Source organism: Neolamprologus brichardi, chromosome 16, assembly GCF_056152115.1.
Source record: "Neolamprologus brichardi isolate AB-2024 chromosome 16, ASM5615211v1, whole genome shotgun sequence".
In the NCBI taxonomy this organism is placed as follows: Eukaryota; Metazoa; Chordata; class Actinopteri; order Cichliformes; family Cichlidae; genus Neolamprologus; species Neolamprologus brichardi.
In genome coordinates, this window is record NC_142119.1 from 33,266,190 (window position 1) to 33,281,004 (window position 14,815).

The 14,815-nt window shown below is 39.8% G+C and overlaps 1 protein-coding gene across 1 annotated transcript in view; it reads right to left on the bottom strand.

Annotated features, from left to right (window-relative positions):
• slc49a4 (solute carrier family 49 member 4) overlaps positions 1–14,815 on the bottom strand; it is a 60,137-nt gene that overhangs the window by 44,718 nt on the left and 604 nt on the right. Inside the window, exons 2-3 of the mRNA XM_087830158.1 lie at positions 10,013–10,106; positions 116–387 (exon numbers count right to left, since the gene is read on the bottom strand). Coding sequence (XP_087686284.1) covers positions 116–387; positions 10,013–10,106 — 366 coding nt within the window. The remainder of the gene's footprint in view (positions 1–115; positions 388–10,012; positions 10,107–14,815) is intronic.

The following is a 14,815-nucleotide window of genomic DNA, read 5'->3' on the forward strand; positions in this document are numbered from 1 at the left end:
TTCTTGGATCCTTTCGCCTGATTGTATTTCTGTCCCTTGACGGGGCTGACATGATGTCGAAATGATGCGATATCGATCCAACTTGCCCTCAGAGGCTCTTGCTTTTTCTTAGTACCTGCATACATTACTAGCTGGATCCTGTCCCGGATGAAGATGTCGGAAACCGCTGCCGAGATCGTGGTTAGTGCCTGGGTGTCATTGGGAGCTGGAACTATCAGAGGTCCCACTATGAATGAAGCGGCGCCTCCGAGGTAGGAGAAGAGTGAGGCCACGGCTGTTGCTGTGGCTCTCTGATCAGGGGCAAACCATGTGGTGGACAGATAGGGGCCGGCGCTCATCATGGTGGGGCCGGCTAAACCATTAAGGAACTGACCTCCATGTATCAACCTGTAAAAGAAAAAAAAAGTTCCTATTTAGAACACAAATACATGCCAGGAAAACACTTCTCTAATATCCCATTGAAACAAACACAAAACGGCAGCAGCATCACCTTCAGTATGCCTATTAAGTTCAAAATAAAGTAAATAAGGACATAAAGTAATGAGGCATTTCTTTTGAGCATCTAAAGGAAGAATGACAGGCGAGGGAATAAAAATAAAGGCATAATTATCCCAGAGGAGTCGAGTAACCACCTGCCCCTGAAGTTTCTTTCAAACTTCTGCACCTTCAGACTGAATTGTGTGAGAGATGTATTCTGAGCTGTCCCCCGATGCCACCAGAACCCCCACCACCCCACGGCCCCCTCCAGAACTGTCTGACCGAGACAGCCCGCCGCTGGAGACGGCTCACGGCTGATTGATTGTCTGTACGCTCAGTAAAGACACCATTCGTTCAGAGCAGTCCGAGCTGGCTCAGCAGGGAGAGAGAACGAGAGAGGGGGACACGTGAAGATGTTGGGCTAATTCTGAGCTTACGCCATTTAAAAATCTTCTATAATATTGACTGAAAAATATTATCAGTATCAAAATTATTAGATTTTACACTAATACTTAATATAAAAAATCCCTTGAATGGCATTTTGTTTGACAAAACTTTAAATTCTAATACTGAGCCCTGTCTAAACAATATAGTTTATGCCTGCTTTAGACATAAAGCAGGCATAAACTAGTTTGTTCAGTCTCCAGTGTGCTGACATGTCTCTGCCCTCTAACTCGTTCTAACTTTGGAGTCCACTGCCTCTGGGGTTCACAGATAAATGTGTCACAGCAGAATACAAAGTGCTGTGGTCAGTGACAGGCTGATTGGAGAGTAACTTGTTCACCCTCTATCTTCTTCCCACATCTCAGACCTGCTAACATCCCCTCCTACACACCAACACCTCCTAAAATACTCTGTGCCTCATACTTTTTATTCATCCCACCTCTTCTTTCCTTGTTTCTCAGTCTTGATCGCTAACTGGGTACGTTTTCAACACTGACACTGAATAACCTGGTTATCCGAGTGCCCGTTTACACGACTCTGACATCATCGAGCTCCTCTGATCTGGTCATTTGCGTTGGTGCAGACATGTCTTTGACTCCTCCGCATCCAACGGGTGTCATTTCTGTACCGAGTGAGTTAACTCGACAGGATGTAGATGAACCCAGTGCCAGGACACTGCTGTATTTACAGCTGTCATTTTCTTCATCTAATTATGTGAGAGGGGAAGTGTGAGCAACAAGCAGTAAAAATTTATCCTCCTTATTGGCGTCACACTGTCATTTTCACTTAATCATGTAGGTTATCATTACATCACTTGTTATTATGTTTTCATTGACTTAACTACATGATTTCTATCAAAGAGTCTCCCCGTCATTACTTTTCAACTAAACATAAACAGATTTAGCAAACGAGGTGTTGACAGAGCAGCCAGAACCAAAAATAAGTGGTCTTCATGCTCTCGAGTACCAAATGTGCTTTTCGATCTACCCTACTGCATAAAACCTCTTGAAACATTCAGAAAATGATTTGCAACAGAGACTACTTTGGTAGCTCTGCATCTTTGATTTGGCAGATTTTTTGATTTTCGATCTCCCCCGGGATCTAAGCAGTAGGGGTGCAACGATACACAAAATTCACGGTTTGGTTCGATATTTTTTTCGATACAAAAAATGTTCATGCTTTTTTAATTTGTCATTTATTAAAATTATAAATATATACTCAAAAGTACAGTTTTTAAATTTAATGTTGCTGAAACAACAAAGTAATAAAAATAAATCCATCTGATCGAGAAATCACTCATCTTTGGAAAAGAGAGTTTATTACAGAGAAATGTCTCTTTCCAAAATAAAAGCTATACTATACGCTTCTTCTGGGCTATATTCTCAGCAGCATATTAAACATATCAGGTCCCCATAAGGAGAATCATGTGCTAACGGCTGTCTAAATGACTCGGGTAAAGTTTGTAGCATGCGTGCTTGTTGTTTTTGTCTGCTTCCACTTGTCTTTGCACTAGGATGATGTCGGAGTAAATGTGCAGTCATATTCGTTGTGTTCCCACTAGTGCTGTCAGCGTTAATCTCGTTGAAATGACGTTAACGCCACAACACGGCAAATCTCCGTTAACGAGCTACCGGATCGCCCCGTGCGTGGGGCTGGACGGCCAACACGTTAACGAGCTAACTGCGCTAACGCAGTAGTTTCCACCCATGTAACTTAGCATTGCGTGGCACATCCAACATACTGTTTTACTTTAGTCCATGACGCGCTTACCTTCAGGGTCATACGTCACCTGAAAACCAAAATAGTTCCAAACCACAGATCTGAATGAGGGTGGGGGACGTTCAATTTACCATGTTGCAACGAGCTTAGCTTCTGTCTTGCTAGCTTGTGCTGCGCTCAGTGAATCTGCGTTTGACTACTCCGCCTAGGCTGCACTGTCGATCGCAGATCCACTGAGCGCTCAACACAGACAGCATAGTCAGAAGAAAAGTTGATAAAATAAATTAAAAATTTTGTATTGTTCATACATATACATACCGAACCGAAAGCACTGTATCGAACGGTTCAATATCTATATGAGTATTGTTGCACCCCTACTAAGCAGGGATCCTTTGCTTGTGTAAATGTGTAAACCACTACACTATGGAGCCACTGGTATAATCTCGGTATGATTAAGACTTGTGTGTGCTGGCAAAAACAAATCTACAACTGCAATAGTTTGCATCTTATTGTGGCCGTCCTCCATTTGGATGGGTCAGTGTGCAAAGATGGCAATGCAGGTAGAACGAAGCAAGCAGGTCTATGAATTAGGCAGCACGATGTGAGCAAAAGCTGACATTTAATTTGTATTTTATGGTAACAACGACATGATTTATAATATGTTCTTGATACATATGACATTTATCTACCTACCACACCGAGCCTTTGAGTCAAGCTGGCTGTCTGTCATTGTGTCTGTTGAATTGAAATCGAGAGCTACCCAGGGGCCAACTAGCACAACAGTCCCAGTGCCAATCAGGTTTTTGGGCGCACATACTGATTACAGTCTCATTCAGGACTCAAAGGGGTGCAGACAGAGTGGTCCTGTCCACCTGCTGTACTAGACATTTTCATTAGATGACAATTATTCCAAACCCGGCACTCTAATCCACTTTCTCCAAAAAAAACAAAACAAAAACAAAGCCGACATTTAAAGAGACAAAGACACGCAGCATAATTTACAACAGTAACTGTGACCTACAGTGACCTCATTTTGAATCTCACCAACAATCGAAGCAGCTAAACTGTTTTGTTTTTATTGCATTTCATGCACAATACAAACCAAATTAAAACTTATGGAATACACTAATAATCTGAACAGTCGATGGCGGCTTTTAGCACTTCTCACCTTTTAAAAAGTTCGACAAAGTTTGGTTAGTATCCAGCCTCGCTGTATTAGATTAGAGAACAGATGAGACTAAAAAAAGTGCCTTTAATATGACAGGTGATGAGGACGGATGGTGACTAACACGAGGACGAGCGGTCACATGAGACTGCACTGTGGCTGGCGAAGCAAAGAGAGGGAATAGAGCAGCTTTTTGAAGAAGAGATGATTAATCACTATTTATGAACCCTGTCAGACTGAATCTGATTGAGAATGAGACAAAGAAACCTGCACTACAGCGAAGTCATTTGACTGATTCTGCTCTGCCTGAGCTGACAGACCAAAATTCAGCCATCACAAAAAGGCCAAACATATTCCACCTTGAAAATGGCACCATCGCAATTGCTGGAGTAATACGATGGGATCCACAATTTTTTTTTTTCTGATGGCCAATCAGACATTGTTGGAGTGAGTCTGAGATCTAACTGATAGACGCTAATCACACAGCCGGTCTGTATTCGAATCCATAACACAGACGGAGATTGAAATGGCAACAGAAACAAGTAGATGCATGAAAAGCCAGGAAATCAGAAGGGTTTGAAAAAAGAAAAATGACCTTTGATGATTTGAGAGCAGAACTAATCACAGCAAGGTCTAATCAGTGACTGCCAATTCAACAGCACCTTTCATCTCCTTGACTGAACCTCGCAAAACAAAGAAAATCAGGTCTTTTTTAAAAATGTGGCTTCACAGAAGACCTCGTTTAAAAAGAGAGAAAGTTCCACTTTTCAGTGTTCAAACATTCACAGCTCCCTTTGATTTTCAAAAATGGATCTTAAAAACTCAAAACAAAGAGGCGCCTTACTTCCTCGAGAGGTTATCATAAAAACAAAAAGAGGTAATCGCCTTTTTTAACATGAAAAGGAATCTGGAGCAAACAGATCTGCAGGGGGTTACTGAAGGAATGTCACGGTTTCTAAACCTGGATAGACGACGTCTCAAACTATTGTTTGATCCCGCCTGCAATGTCCTTGAACGCCATATCCAAACTTCAGGAATCTGAAAAACTTAACTGCTCCATTATGTCGCGATTCACTCTCTAAGGTAATCTACATCATCATCCATCTGATAAGCATCCTCTGCATGACAGGCGTCAGTAAACAAAGCCCTTGCATTTTGATCACTACCGCAAAGCAAAGAGTGACCTCTACTGGTGATCCAGCTACATTAAGCTTTGAGTCTCTACACTTCTATAATAATCCAGTATGCCGTTCATCGCCTTAAGATCTATGACCTATAACATTTAAATATGCAAATTAAACTGAACTGTGACACACTAACATTTGCCGTGTGATTCATGTCCTCTTTGCTTTCGCCATCCTATCTTGTTTTCCACTTTGAATGCCGAATCTAAAGAGCTGAAGGTCGTAGCAGAGCAGCATAACTCTCATCGTGGTGCGGCACAGCGGGCAGCGTTGACCCTTAAAAACTCTTAGCTCGACCTGAGCGGACATAAAGACTTGATATTTCATGGCTGGATTCAGCAGAGGTGAAATTGAAAGCTTGCTCGTGTGACTGGCTTTTGGACTGAAGTGACACTCGAGCAACCGTGAGAGGCGAGTTGAAAACTTCTAACAATACTGCCCTCGAGTGCGTCCAAAAAGAAGAGGAAGAGCTTGGTATTTTATTCCATTTCCTCTTTACAGTAAAAGCCTTTTGCAACATTAGCGTGGTCGAAATATGTGTGCGCATGTGCTTTGGGATTTCTTTTTTTAAATAATTTATGTCAAGTCGAAGTTATGCTTTGTGGAGATGCTATTTTTACCTTCAGCTTACAAGATGCGATTAGGTTAAAAACCACTTCAGCTTCACAGACCAACACTCAACGATGTGAATGCTGTTGTTAAAGTTTAACGATTGAATTTTACACTTTAAGCTGAGTTTACATGTCACTGCTGGAGGTATATGAATTTGCAAATGCATTTTCAAACTGAAAAAGAGGAGAGACACCAACCATTACCAGGCAGAGACTAATAAAAATGTTAGGAAATATGGAAGTGTAGAATCCAGTATTGCTGCCCTCTAAGAACTGAAAGTCAGCATATAACCAGTCTCTTCTGCATCCGTTTCTAAATTATTTAAATCCACCAACACTTTAGTAGTTTAAAGACACTGGAGTGCTCTTCATTATTCTGAAGTTAAGTCTTTAAATTTAGTGCTAAAATAAAACCTTCAGCTCTCTACAGTCTCTCGAACAACAACAACAAGAAAAAAAGATCCCATAGATCTGTTTGCAGGCCACGTCCAGATTTAGGTCACTGTCGCTCTTTATTAGGGGTGGGGGAAAAAATCGATACTGTGTAGTATTGTGATATTTTGTTTGCTAATAATGAATGGATACAGGGACAGCAGAAATCAATATTTTGTTACAAAAAACGTTTTTGTGGACTCTGACTTCAGAGCATGTTGATCCTTTTTTCTGAGCAAGAATCCTGACATGACATTCATGTCCAAATGTGTTTAACTTGTTTTTTTTGCAGCAATAAACATGTTTTATTTTAATTACGGTAAGTTTAAAACTTTTTTATTTAATGTAAAATTATATTTTGTTTTAATTTACTTTCAAATTCTTCAGTTGCTGAAGGGGCTGCATAGTTTTCATAAACTGCATAGTTCAGAATAGCTATAGTTGTACCAGATGGTTGATTCAGTTAAGTTGGACTAGACTGTAATACAAACCGTTCAGTTTGTCAACAATAAAACTGAAATGAGAGAAAGACTGAGTGTGAGACTTTGATATTAGATAAAATGAATATTGATAAAGTTTACCTTTATGTACAGAATCTGAATATCGCAAAATATTTTTAAAAAATTGCAATAATATCGTATCGTGGGATGTATGGTGATTCCCACCTCTACTCTTTATTGGAGACTTTCTTTTTTTAAAAGGCCATATGGTAGCTTTGATGAAGCTCAGCTTTTACTGCATGAAGACAGATTTCCTGACAAGACACTCCTTTGCTTTGGTATTTGTCCCTTTTACATAACAGGTAGTTCCAAATGGGAACATCCCTGTCTCAGCATGAGTAATTTGCCAATGAAAGCACATCAATAATATTAAGCTTTTAGGTCACACTGTAATCTATCAAAGGTCAGTTTCCCAGATAAGACATCTGCCCACATCTGCACATGGCCCAAATGTATTGCATCTTTCTTTTAAGACAGTGGTTCTTAACCTTGTTGGAGGTACCGAACCCCAACAGTTTCATATGCGCAGTCATTGAACCCCTCTTTAGTGAAAAATAAAATATGATGTTTTTCAAATTCAAGACATAGATTGTTTTTTACTGGTGCACAAAAGGAGCCGTGCATGTCACGGCGGAGGCTCTGCCGAACCCCTGAGATCAACTCACTGAACCCCTAGGGTTCGATCGAACCCAGGTTAAGAACCACTGCTTTAAGAGGACTTTGGCTACTCCTGATTTAAGGCTTTAGGGTTATTACAAACAGGCTGACAAAAATACAAAAACTCAATTTTATAATCATAAATGAAAGTTGCAAAGCTTGATATTTCACTCCAAACTGTAAATACTTTTTTGGGACAGACTATCGCCTGGAGATCGTGATTATATCAGTTATTTTCCTGGTACACTCCCAGGAGCTTTTCCTGCCTTATTTCTTTCTTTAGGCCGTATCACTATATTAGCAGCTAGGTTTTCTCAGTGCAGCCTCACGAGGCAGAAAAAGAGAAACAAATTAATTTATCTGCTCTTTGAAAGCCAAAACCTATTTTAAAAAGCTCCAACTGCATAAAGTGATGTGTGACCTATTCCATGGAAATATGATTCTCTTTATTCATTATAACATAATGCCTCACTGTGAAGCCCAACAGGAATCATTACACAGATTACCACCAAAAATATTCAAGGAAATTAGATTTTTTAAGGCACTGTATAATTGAAATGACCTTCTCTGCGCTCTTACCCTTTCTAAAAATGAGAACACTGAACTCAAGTGAAAATGAGAATGAAAGTGGGAAACTGTTTTCCAGCAACAGCCTGTCAAAATGCTGTCTGATAAGTGAGAAAACTGCCAGCAAAGACACCAAAAGAAGCAAAGCGTCCACACAGTGTTGATCTGTCCTTCACAATAACATCCTCTGCCACATAAATAGTCTCATTGTCTCTACGCAGTTACAAATCTGCATATCAAGAATGAAGAAGAAGCACGACCTCAGCTTGAACCAGTACAAATGCATACAGTACAAGCCCCTAAGAGGCCACTTTTGTGCAGACATTCATGATTTATTGACTTTAGTAACTCTGATTTTTCCTCTAGTGATATCAAGAGGTTGATAATTAATGTTTTGAGTGTTTCAGTGCAATTTGTAATGTAATTACTTTATTATTCTGTCCAATACTTTTGCTGGTGACCATCTTGGAACATTTAGCAAGCACAAAATTGACATGACAACAGAAAATTATGGACCTCTGATGTCTGTGCATGCCATCTTGATTAAATTACTCCTGCGCCATCAAGAGCGTCCTGACGGCAAACATCTGCACCTGGTTTGGGAACAGCACCAAGCAGGACAGACGAGATCTGCAAAGAGTGGTGCGCTCGGCCGAACGCATCATTCAATCAGAGCTCCCTGACCTGCTGTCCATCTACACCAAGCGGTGCAAGTCCAAAGATAGGAAGATTATGATGGACCTCTCCCATCCCAACAATGGACTCTTCTCACTGTTGAGGTCTGGGAAGTGCTTCCGCTCCCTTAAGGCCAAAACAGAGAGAATGAGGAGGAGCTTCTTCCCCCAGGCGATTCGGGCCCTGAACCAGGTGTAGGACTGGACTCTCCCACACATCACATCACCACACATTTCCTATAATTTATAATCTTTATAATCTCTTTCTGCTATTTGCACATTTTTTACTGTAAATTTCTAAGTTAATTTGTAAATTTTGTAGTAACCTGTAAATGGACTACTTGCACTAGGGCATGTGACGTATTTCCGTTTCCAAATACTACCGCTTGGGCCTTTCCGGTATGTTTGTTTATCTGTCGGTAGCTATGCTAATGTTGCTTCAGAATGAGTATAAAAAGGAAAGTATTTAAAACAGAACAACCTGTCTTTATTGGACACGGAACAAAGATACAAGTACCATTAGCATTATTTCTGTATTACTCATGTCAGCACGTCTTAAACATATATATTTTACACTTAGCAAGAGTAGCATTAGGTAGTTAACTACCTCCTTAGTTAGCCAACTACCTAACGCTATTATAACAGTGTCTAACAACAAAAGTGACATTAGTTAAGAAAACCTCAACTATAGTTTCGGACGACATAAAACACTGTTTAAGAAAACATGTAATATAGAGAATTGACATCAAATGAAGGACCTAGCGCAGTAACGTAGTGTTTGGATTTGACGTTAGCTAGCGTTTCTTTGTCGGTTAATTTACGTTTTCTTACCTTCGTAGTTGTGTATATATGATGCAGCATATAACTTAAATCCTTTATCTAATTTGCTGGCGGGGGTAGTCGTCACTCTGCAAATCCGATGAACATCAGTGTTGTTCAATTTTGGGAGCTCTTGTAGGCAGAGAGTGTAGAACGTCGCCATGGTTTAACCACACCGGAAGCACTGGGGCAGGACTACATCGAACGCGGAAGTGATTGTGCAAGTAGTCCATTGTAAATACTGTAAAACCTTTTCTGTCATTTAATGGTCGGGCATTGTACAGCTACAAGCATTTCACCCCCATGTCATACTGTGTATGGTTGTGTGTGTGTGACAAATAAAATTTGAATTTGAATTTGAAAATGTTACTGATTAAATGATTCATATTTCTTCTTTTAAAAAAACTGAATTGAAACAATTATATGAAAAAAAGTTGAGTTTTTCACGTACTGCCAAATCCCAATTTGTCTAATCTTGTCAAACGCATTGCACACATTGGCAAACATCACACAAGGGTAACTTTTCCATGGTCCTACCTTTGGCCAGTAGCTCATTTCATTTTCAATGAAACGCTGTGCAAAGCTGGTCCTAAAATGATTATGGCACTCATTCATAACTAAACTGAGTTATGGAGACTATAGAACCTGTATAACTGCAGTGCAGCTCATGAGTCACTTTGCACCGCCTTTCCAAAATCTTTCAAATGATCATCATCACACTTGCATCGTGCCGCCATCTGCTACCTTAACACGGGCTTCTTACCATCGTCTCAAAGGCTGGCCTGTCAGTGGGATACTTCTTAGAGCTGCTCCTAGCACCATGAAGAGGGTAGAGAGGAGGAGGGATGCTCGCAAACCTGGAATACACAACACACTGCATCAACACCGACATGTAAGAAAAAGTAGAGACAGCAGTGAACATGGTAGGGATTTCTCAATTTTTGCTACTACAAAGGATTATTTCTGTTCTTATTGAATTAGTTATCTAACAATAAAAAGAAAAAAGTAAAACCAAAATCCAGTTTCCTGGAGCTATAAGAGACTATAAAATAAATAAATAGATAATAAGCATAGAATGATAACAGAGGAAAGCAGCAAATTAACACATTTTAAAATCTGGAATAATTATTTTACATAATTAGCTTGACCAAGGAGATTATGTTTTTGGTAGTGTTGATGTCAGTCTGAGAGCACGAAAAGTTATGAATGAATGCTGATAAAACTCTGAAGGGGTGTAGAGGGGGGTCAGGAAGTACTGCATGAAGATTAAAACATCCTGTCACTGCTGACCTCTGACCTCTCCTTCAAGATCAAAGTGATAATAATGCTACTTAGAGCTACTTAAAACCATGTTTCTTACTGCCTTTGTTTGTATGAGGAGCATTTAAGAATTATGGGGATTAGGGCTGGGCCATATCATACCGTTCACGTTAATACCGGTATAATGTTAGGCAATGATAAGAAAATGAAATATGGCGATAGAAAATGGGTAAAATGCGCATGCGCAGTGCCTTTGTTTACATACGCACATGGCAGAAAAAGCATGAGAATGAGAAGGGCGAAAGCGGATCGTTGAATGAAACAGATGAACCAGAACTGGTTTGTAAAAATGCTGCAACTTCAGTGGTGTGGAACTGGTTTAGCTTTCGTCCCTCAGATACACAACAAAGCACATTTTTTGGTAGAGCACGCAAGCGCATGCACATAAAAAACAGCTGCTTGTTTAAGTGATAATACATTGATGGGTTTTTTGCACTAATAAAGTTGTGGAGTTGTAAAGTATTTTGTCTCGTGTCAGTTTTATCTTTATCGCAAATTTTCAAATATATAATCGTGATAAATATTTTTGGCCATATTGCCCCGCCCTAATGGGGATTCTAAAAATACACATTATTATAATTTGCAGCCAAGGTTACATTTCTCATCTGCCTTTTGAGTTGACAACATGACCCAAAAATCTGTTACAGCTTTAACGAAAGTAATATATACTGTAGTTCAATTATTATACAATAAGCTCTAGTTAAACATGCCCAATTATTTATAAGTGATCTAAATTATTCATTACATTCTACATAAATACAGATTTAACCAATAACTGAACGGGATTGGAACACATTTGGCCAGCATCACTAACCAACAGTGTTGGGAAGGTTACTTTTAAAATGTATTCCATTACAGATTACAGAATACATGACCCAAAATGTATTCTGTAACGTATTCCGTTACGTTACTCAATGAGAGTAACGTATTCTGAATACTTTGGATTACTTAATATATTATCATGCTGTTTACAACTACATGAATGTACTATTGCTGTGATTTATTACTGTTACTGAAGGTCCGCGGCTCTGAACCGTAGTAAAGGGACCTCTGGCTAATACGGTGGGTTCTGTGTCGGGCTCGTAGCTGAAAACTAGCTTTACTTTGTTGTCTGGGTCAACTTTGCTAGCGAGAGACAGAGAGAGGTGTTGAAAGGCTGCTCCAACAGAACTTATTGTTTCGGAGGAAAACACGAACACGGTGTACAGTCGAGTCTTAATAGCTTACTTACAGCTGGGCTCGTCAGGCTCTCTTCTTGGCTGCAGTGGTTATTATTATATTTACATGCTTCCAGCTCCCGTTTTTGCTCGATGACAGCTCGTACTTTTCCTTTTTCTCCCTCCCTCGCTCACAGACACATAACGTGTATGGCAGTCCATTCTCCCTGCAGCACGGACTACACTGCCCATGATGCTACATTCTTTAGAGCTATACCTGTAGCATTCTGCCTGTTAGCTTAGCACAACAACAAAAAGGCCTCTCTCACCCAGGTAACACGCAGAGAGAGAGAGAGTGTCACCCTGTAACCATGGCAACCGTAACACTGCCACCTGGAACAACAGAACGTAGCTGTCAAACAAAACCCAAACAGTCCTGACCCGCGACAATATGAAACAGGAAAGTACCGCCGTGTAATCCATTTATTTCAACAAAGTAACTGTATTCTAAATACCACCTTTTTAAACGGTAACTGTAACGGAATACAGTTACTCATATTTTGTATTTTAAATACGTAACGGCGGTACATGTATTCCGTTACTCCCCAACACTGCTAACCAAGCAACAACAAAAACCTTAAAACAGAAAATTCCTTCTTAAATATCATTTGTGTAACAGCAATAGTATGAGAACTGTTTCTTTCACCATTAACTCAAGTCTCATTTCTCAGTTTCATCCACATGACAGCCATTTAGAGAATTATGTGCACTTCCCCATTCTTTTCTGCATGTGAGCTACCATTTCTGAATGTTTGATTGACAGGTTCAACTAAATGACCGCTGTGGAAAGAGGATCAACGTATTAACAGCATCCTGTAGGGCTGGGTTAGAATACTTAATCAACCCATAATGAAGAAAAAATATATATATGGGTCACAACATACTAATGAGGCCTAATGGTGTGTGCAGTATGAGTCTTCAATAGCAACAAGCACTTCGATAGATACTGGCTTCTATCACAACCCTCTACTGTATTTTAATATCAATCATGAATGCAGACTTTATTGATACCAGTGCAGTTATGAATTCTGCTCATCAGTTAGATTATTTATCAATTCCGTTATTGACCCTTGAAGCGAAATAACAGCAAGACTGTATGCAACTCACGTACAAGAGCTTCACTGCCATGAGTTGGACAAGTTTACAATATACAACCTCATAAAACCATTCAGAGCCATATCAACGGAATAAAAAGAGAAGCTTGAACGTATTCCAATAAACTGGAAAGCTTCCCCACTTCATATCATATAAGCTGACGCTATATTGACTTCCTACTATAATGGCACCTTCATAGACACAGAGGCCGAGAAGCAGTTGTAGTTCTGCATTAAGGTTACATAGAAATAGCCACCTTTGCAAGGTTTGCCAACTAGAACTAGTTGCAGCAGGTAATCCAAAAATTATTATCTTAATATTTGCTAAATTGTTTCTACCAAAGCGCAAACAAAAAAAGGCAAATATTTGCCACTTCCAGCTTTTCCCAATATGCAATTTTGATGTTTTTGTCATTTATTATTCATGCTCCTCAATTGTTCATCAGTATTTATGAGTGAAAAACAAAACATTCGTAATGTTTGTCTTGAGAAGGCTTTAGCTGTACTGAGCAGCTCTCTAAATGAATGCATGCACAACTGTGACCGCATTTCCAGGAAATGAAAGAAAAAGCCAGCAACATATTTTAGAGAAATGCTGAAGGCCATCTACCGTAAATGAACCTGCAAGTTTACAGCTGCATACTTCAATGCACAGTATGCATCTACGTGCTCAAGAGACAGTTTGTTGACATGAAGGGCAAGTTAATGATCATCACAACTGCAGCCGTAAATCTATAGTTACTTCCATATATTTAGATATTCATTTTAACAGTGTCCTTGTCACTACTGGCACCATGAGATGGTATATGCAGCCCATTCAATTTACACAGGTAGTCCAGCTACCTGTCTCTTGGCACTGTCTCGTGAGTGGGGAGATACCAGGGGAGGGCTGGTACATAGTGGCAGTTGGACAGGCCCATTTAAGGCTTTGACACAACAGCAATAGTGTATGTGCAAGTTTGTGCAAAAAGGAACTGGAAGAGCATTCCCAAAGCTCTACAACATGACCACCGATGGGATTACTCATGTGCGTGTTTCAAACCAAACCCTCAAAATCAGACTCCATATGAGTATCATGAGGGTCCAGGTTGCTTTAGTGGGACCTGTGCTCACAGAACAAAACCATGCTCACTTTAAATGAGAGGAAAACAGGCAGGTCTGCCACTGGTGCCCAGTTTTCCCAAAGGGAAACCAAGTACTTTCCCCACAGTCAAGCTGGATTAGATCTAAGCATATCACAACCTTTGCAAGTCATATAAGTCTTTTTGCAAGGGCACACCATGGTTGACACTACTTAACTCAGATGCAGACATGACCACAAGGTTTTTTGTAAGGTCTGTAAGGAATCTACACCAGGAAGAATTTACAACAAGTTGCTGAAAGAAGCAGATACCATCATCAAGTTGCCTACAATTAAATTAGGCAACAAAAACACCTAATTGTTAATGTGATTGTGATCACAAGGTGAGTTATGCAACTTCTTGACAAGATTGTGCATGGACCAGCAGTCTGGTCCATGTTGTTAGTGCCTTGTTACTGTTTTTGTCATCTGACAACCAGCGTGGTCATTACAAACTTCTACAGTCAGGTGATGCAGAGGAACTGGTTTGGTAAAGCACACGCAAGAGGGCTACTTTCATTCTTTCCAAGAAATACTGCTTTTGTATTGGCTTTTGAACCTGAAAATAAAGAATTTTTAAAAAGGAAATTAAGACTTGTCCCATATAAGCACTTTCCCCCCACCTCATGTTTCCAACTCATCTATGTGTCTTACTGGGCACAAACAACCATTTAAAAATTGAATGAAGGCTATAAGGTCTCTTAAATACTGCATTTTATCAGAGTAAAAACATTCTGAGATTGCATAAGGTCAAACTAATGATAACAGAAATTTTCGAAACCTAAAACAAAACACGCCATTAAGTTACATCGCTG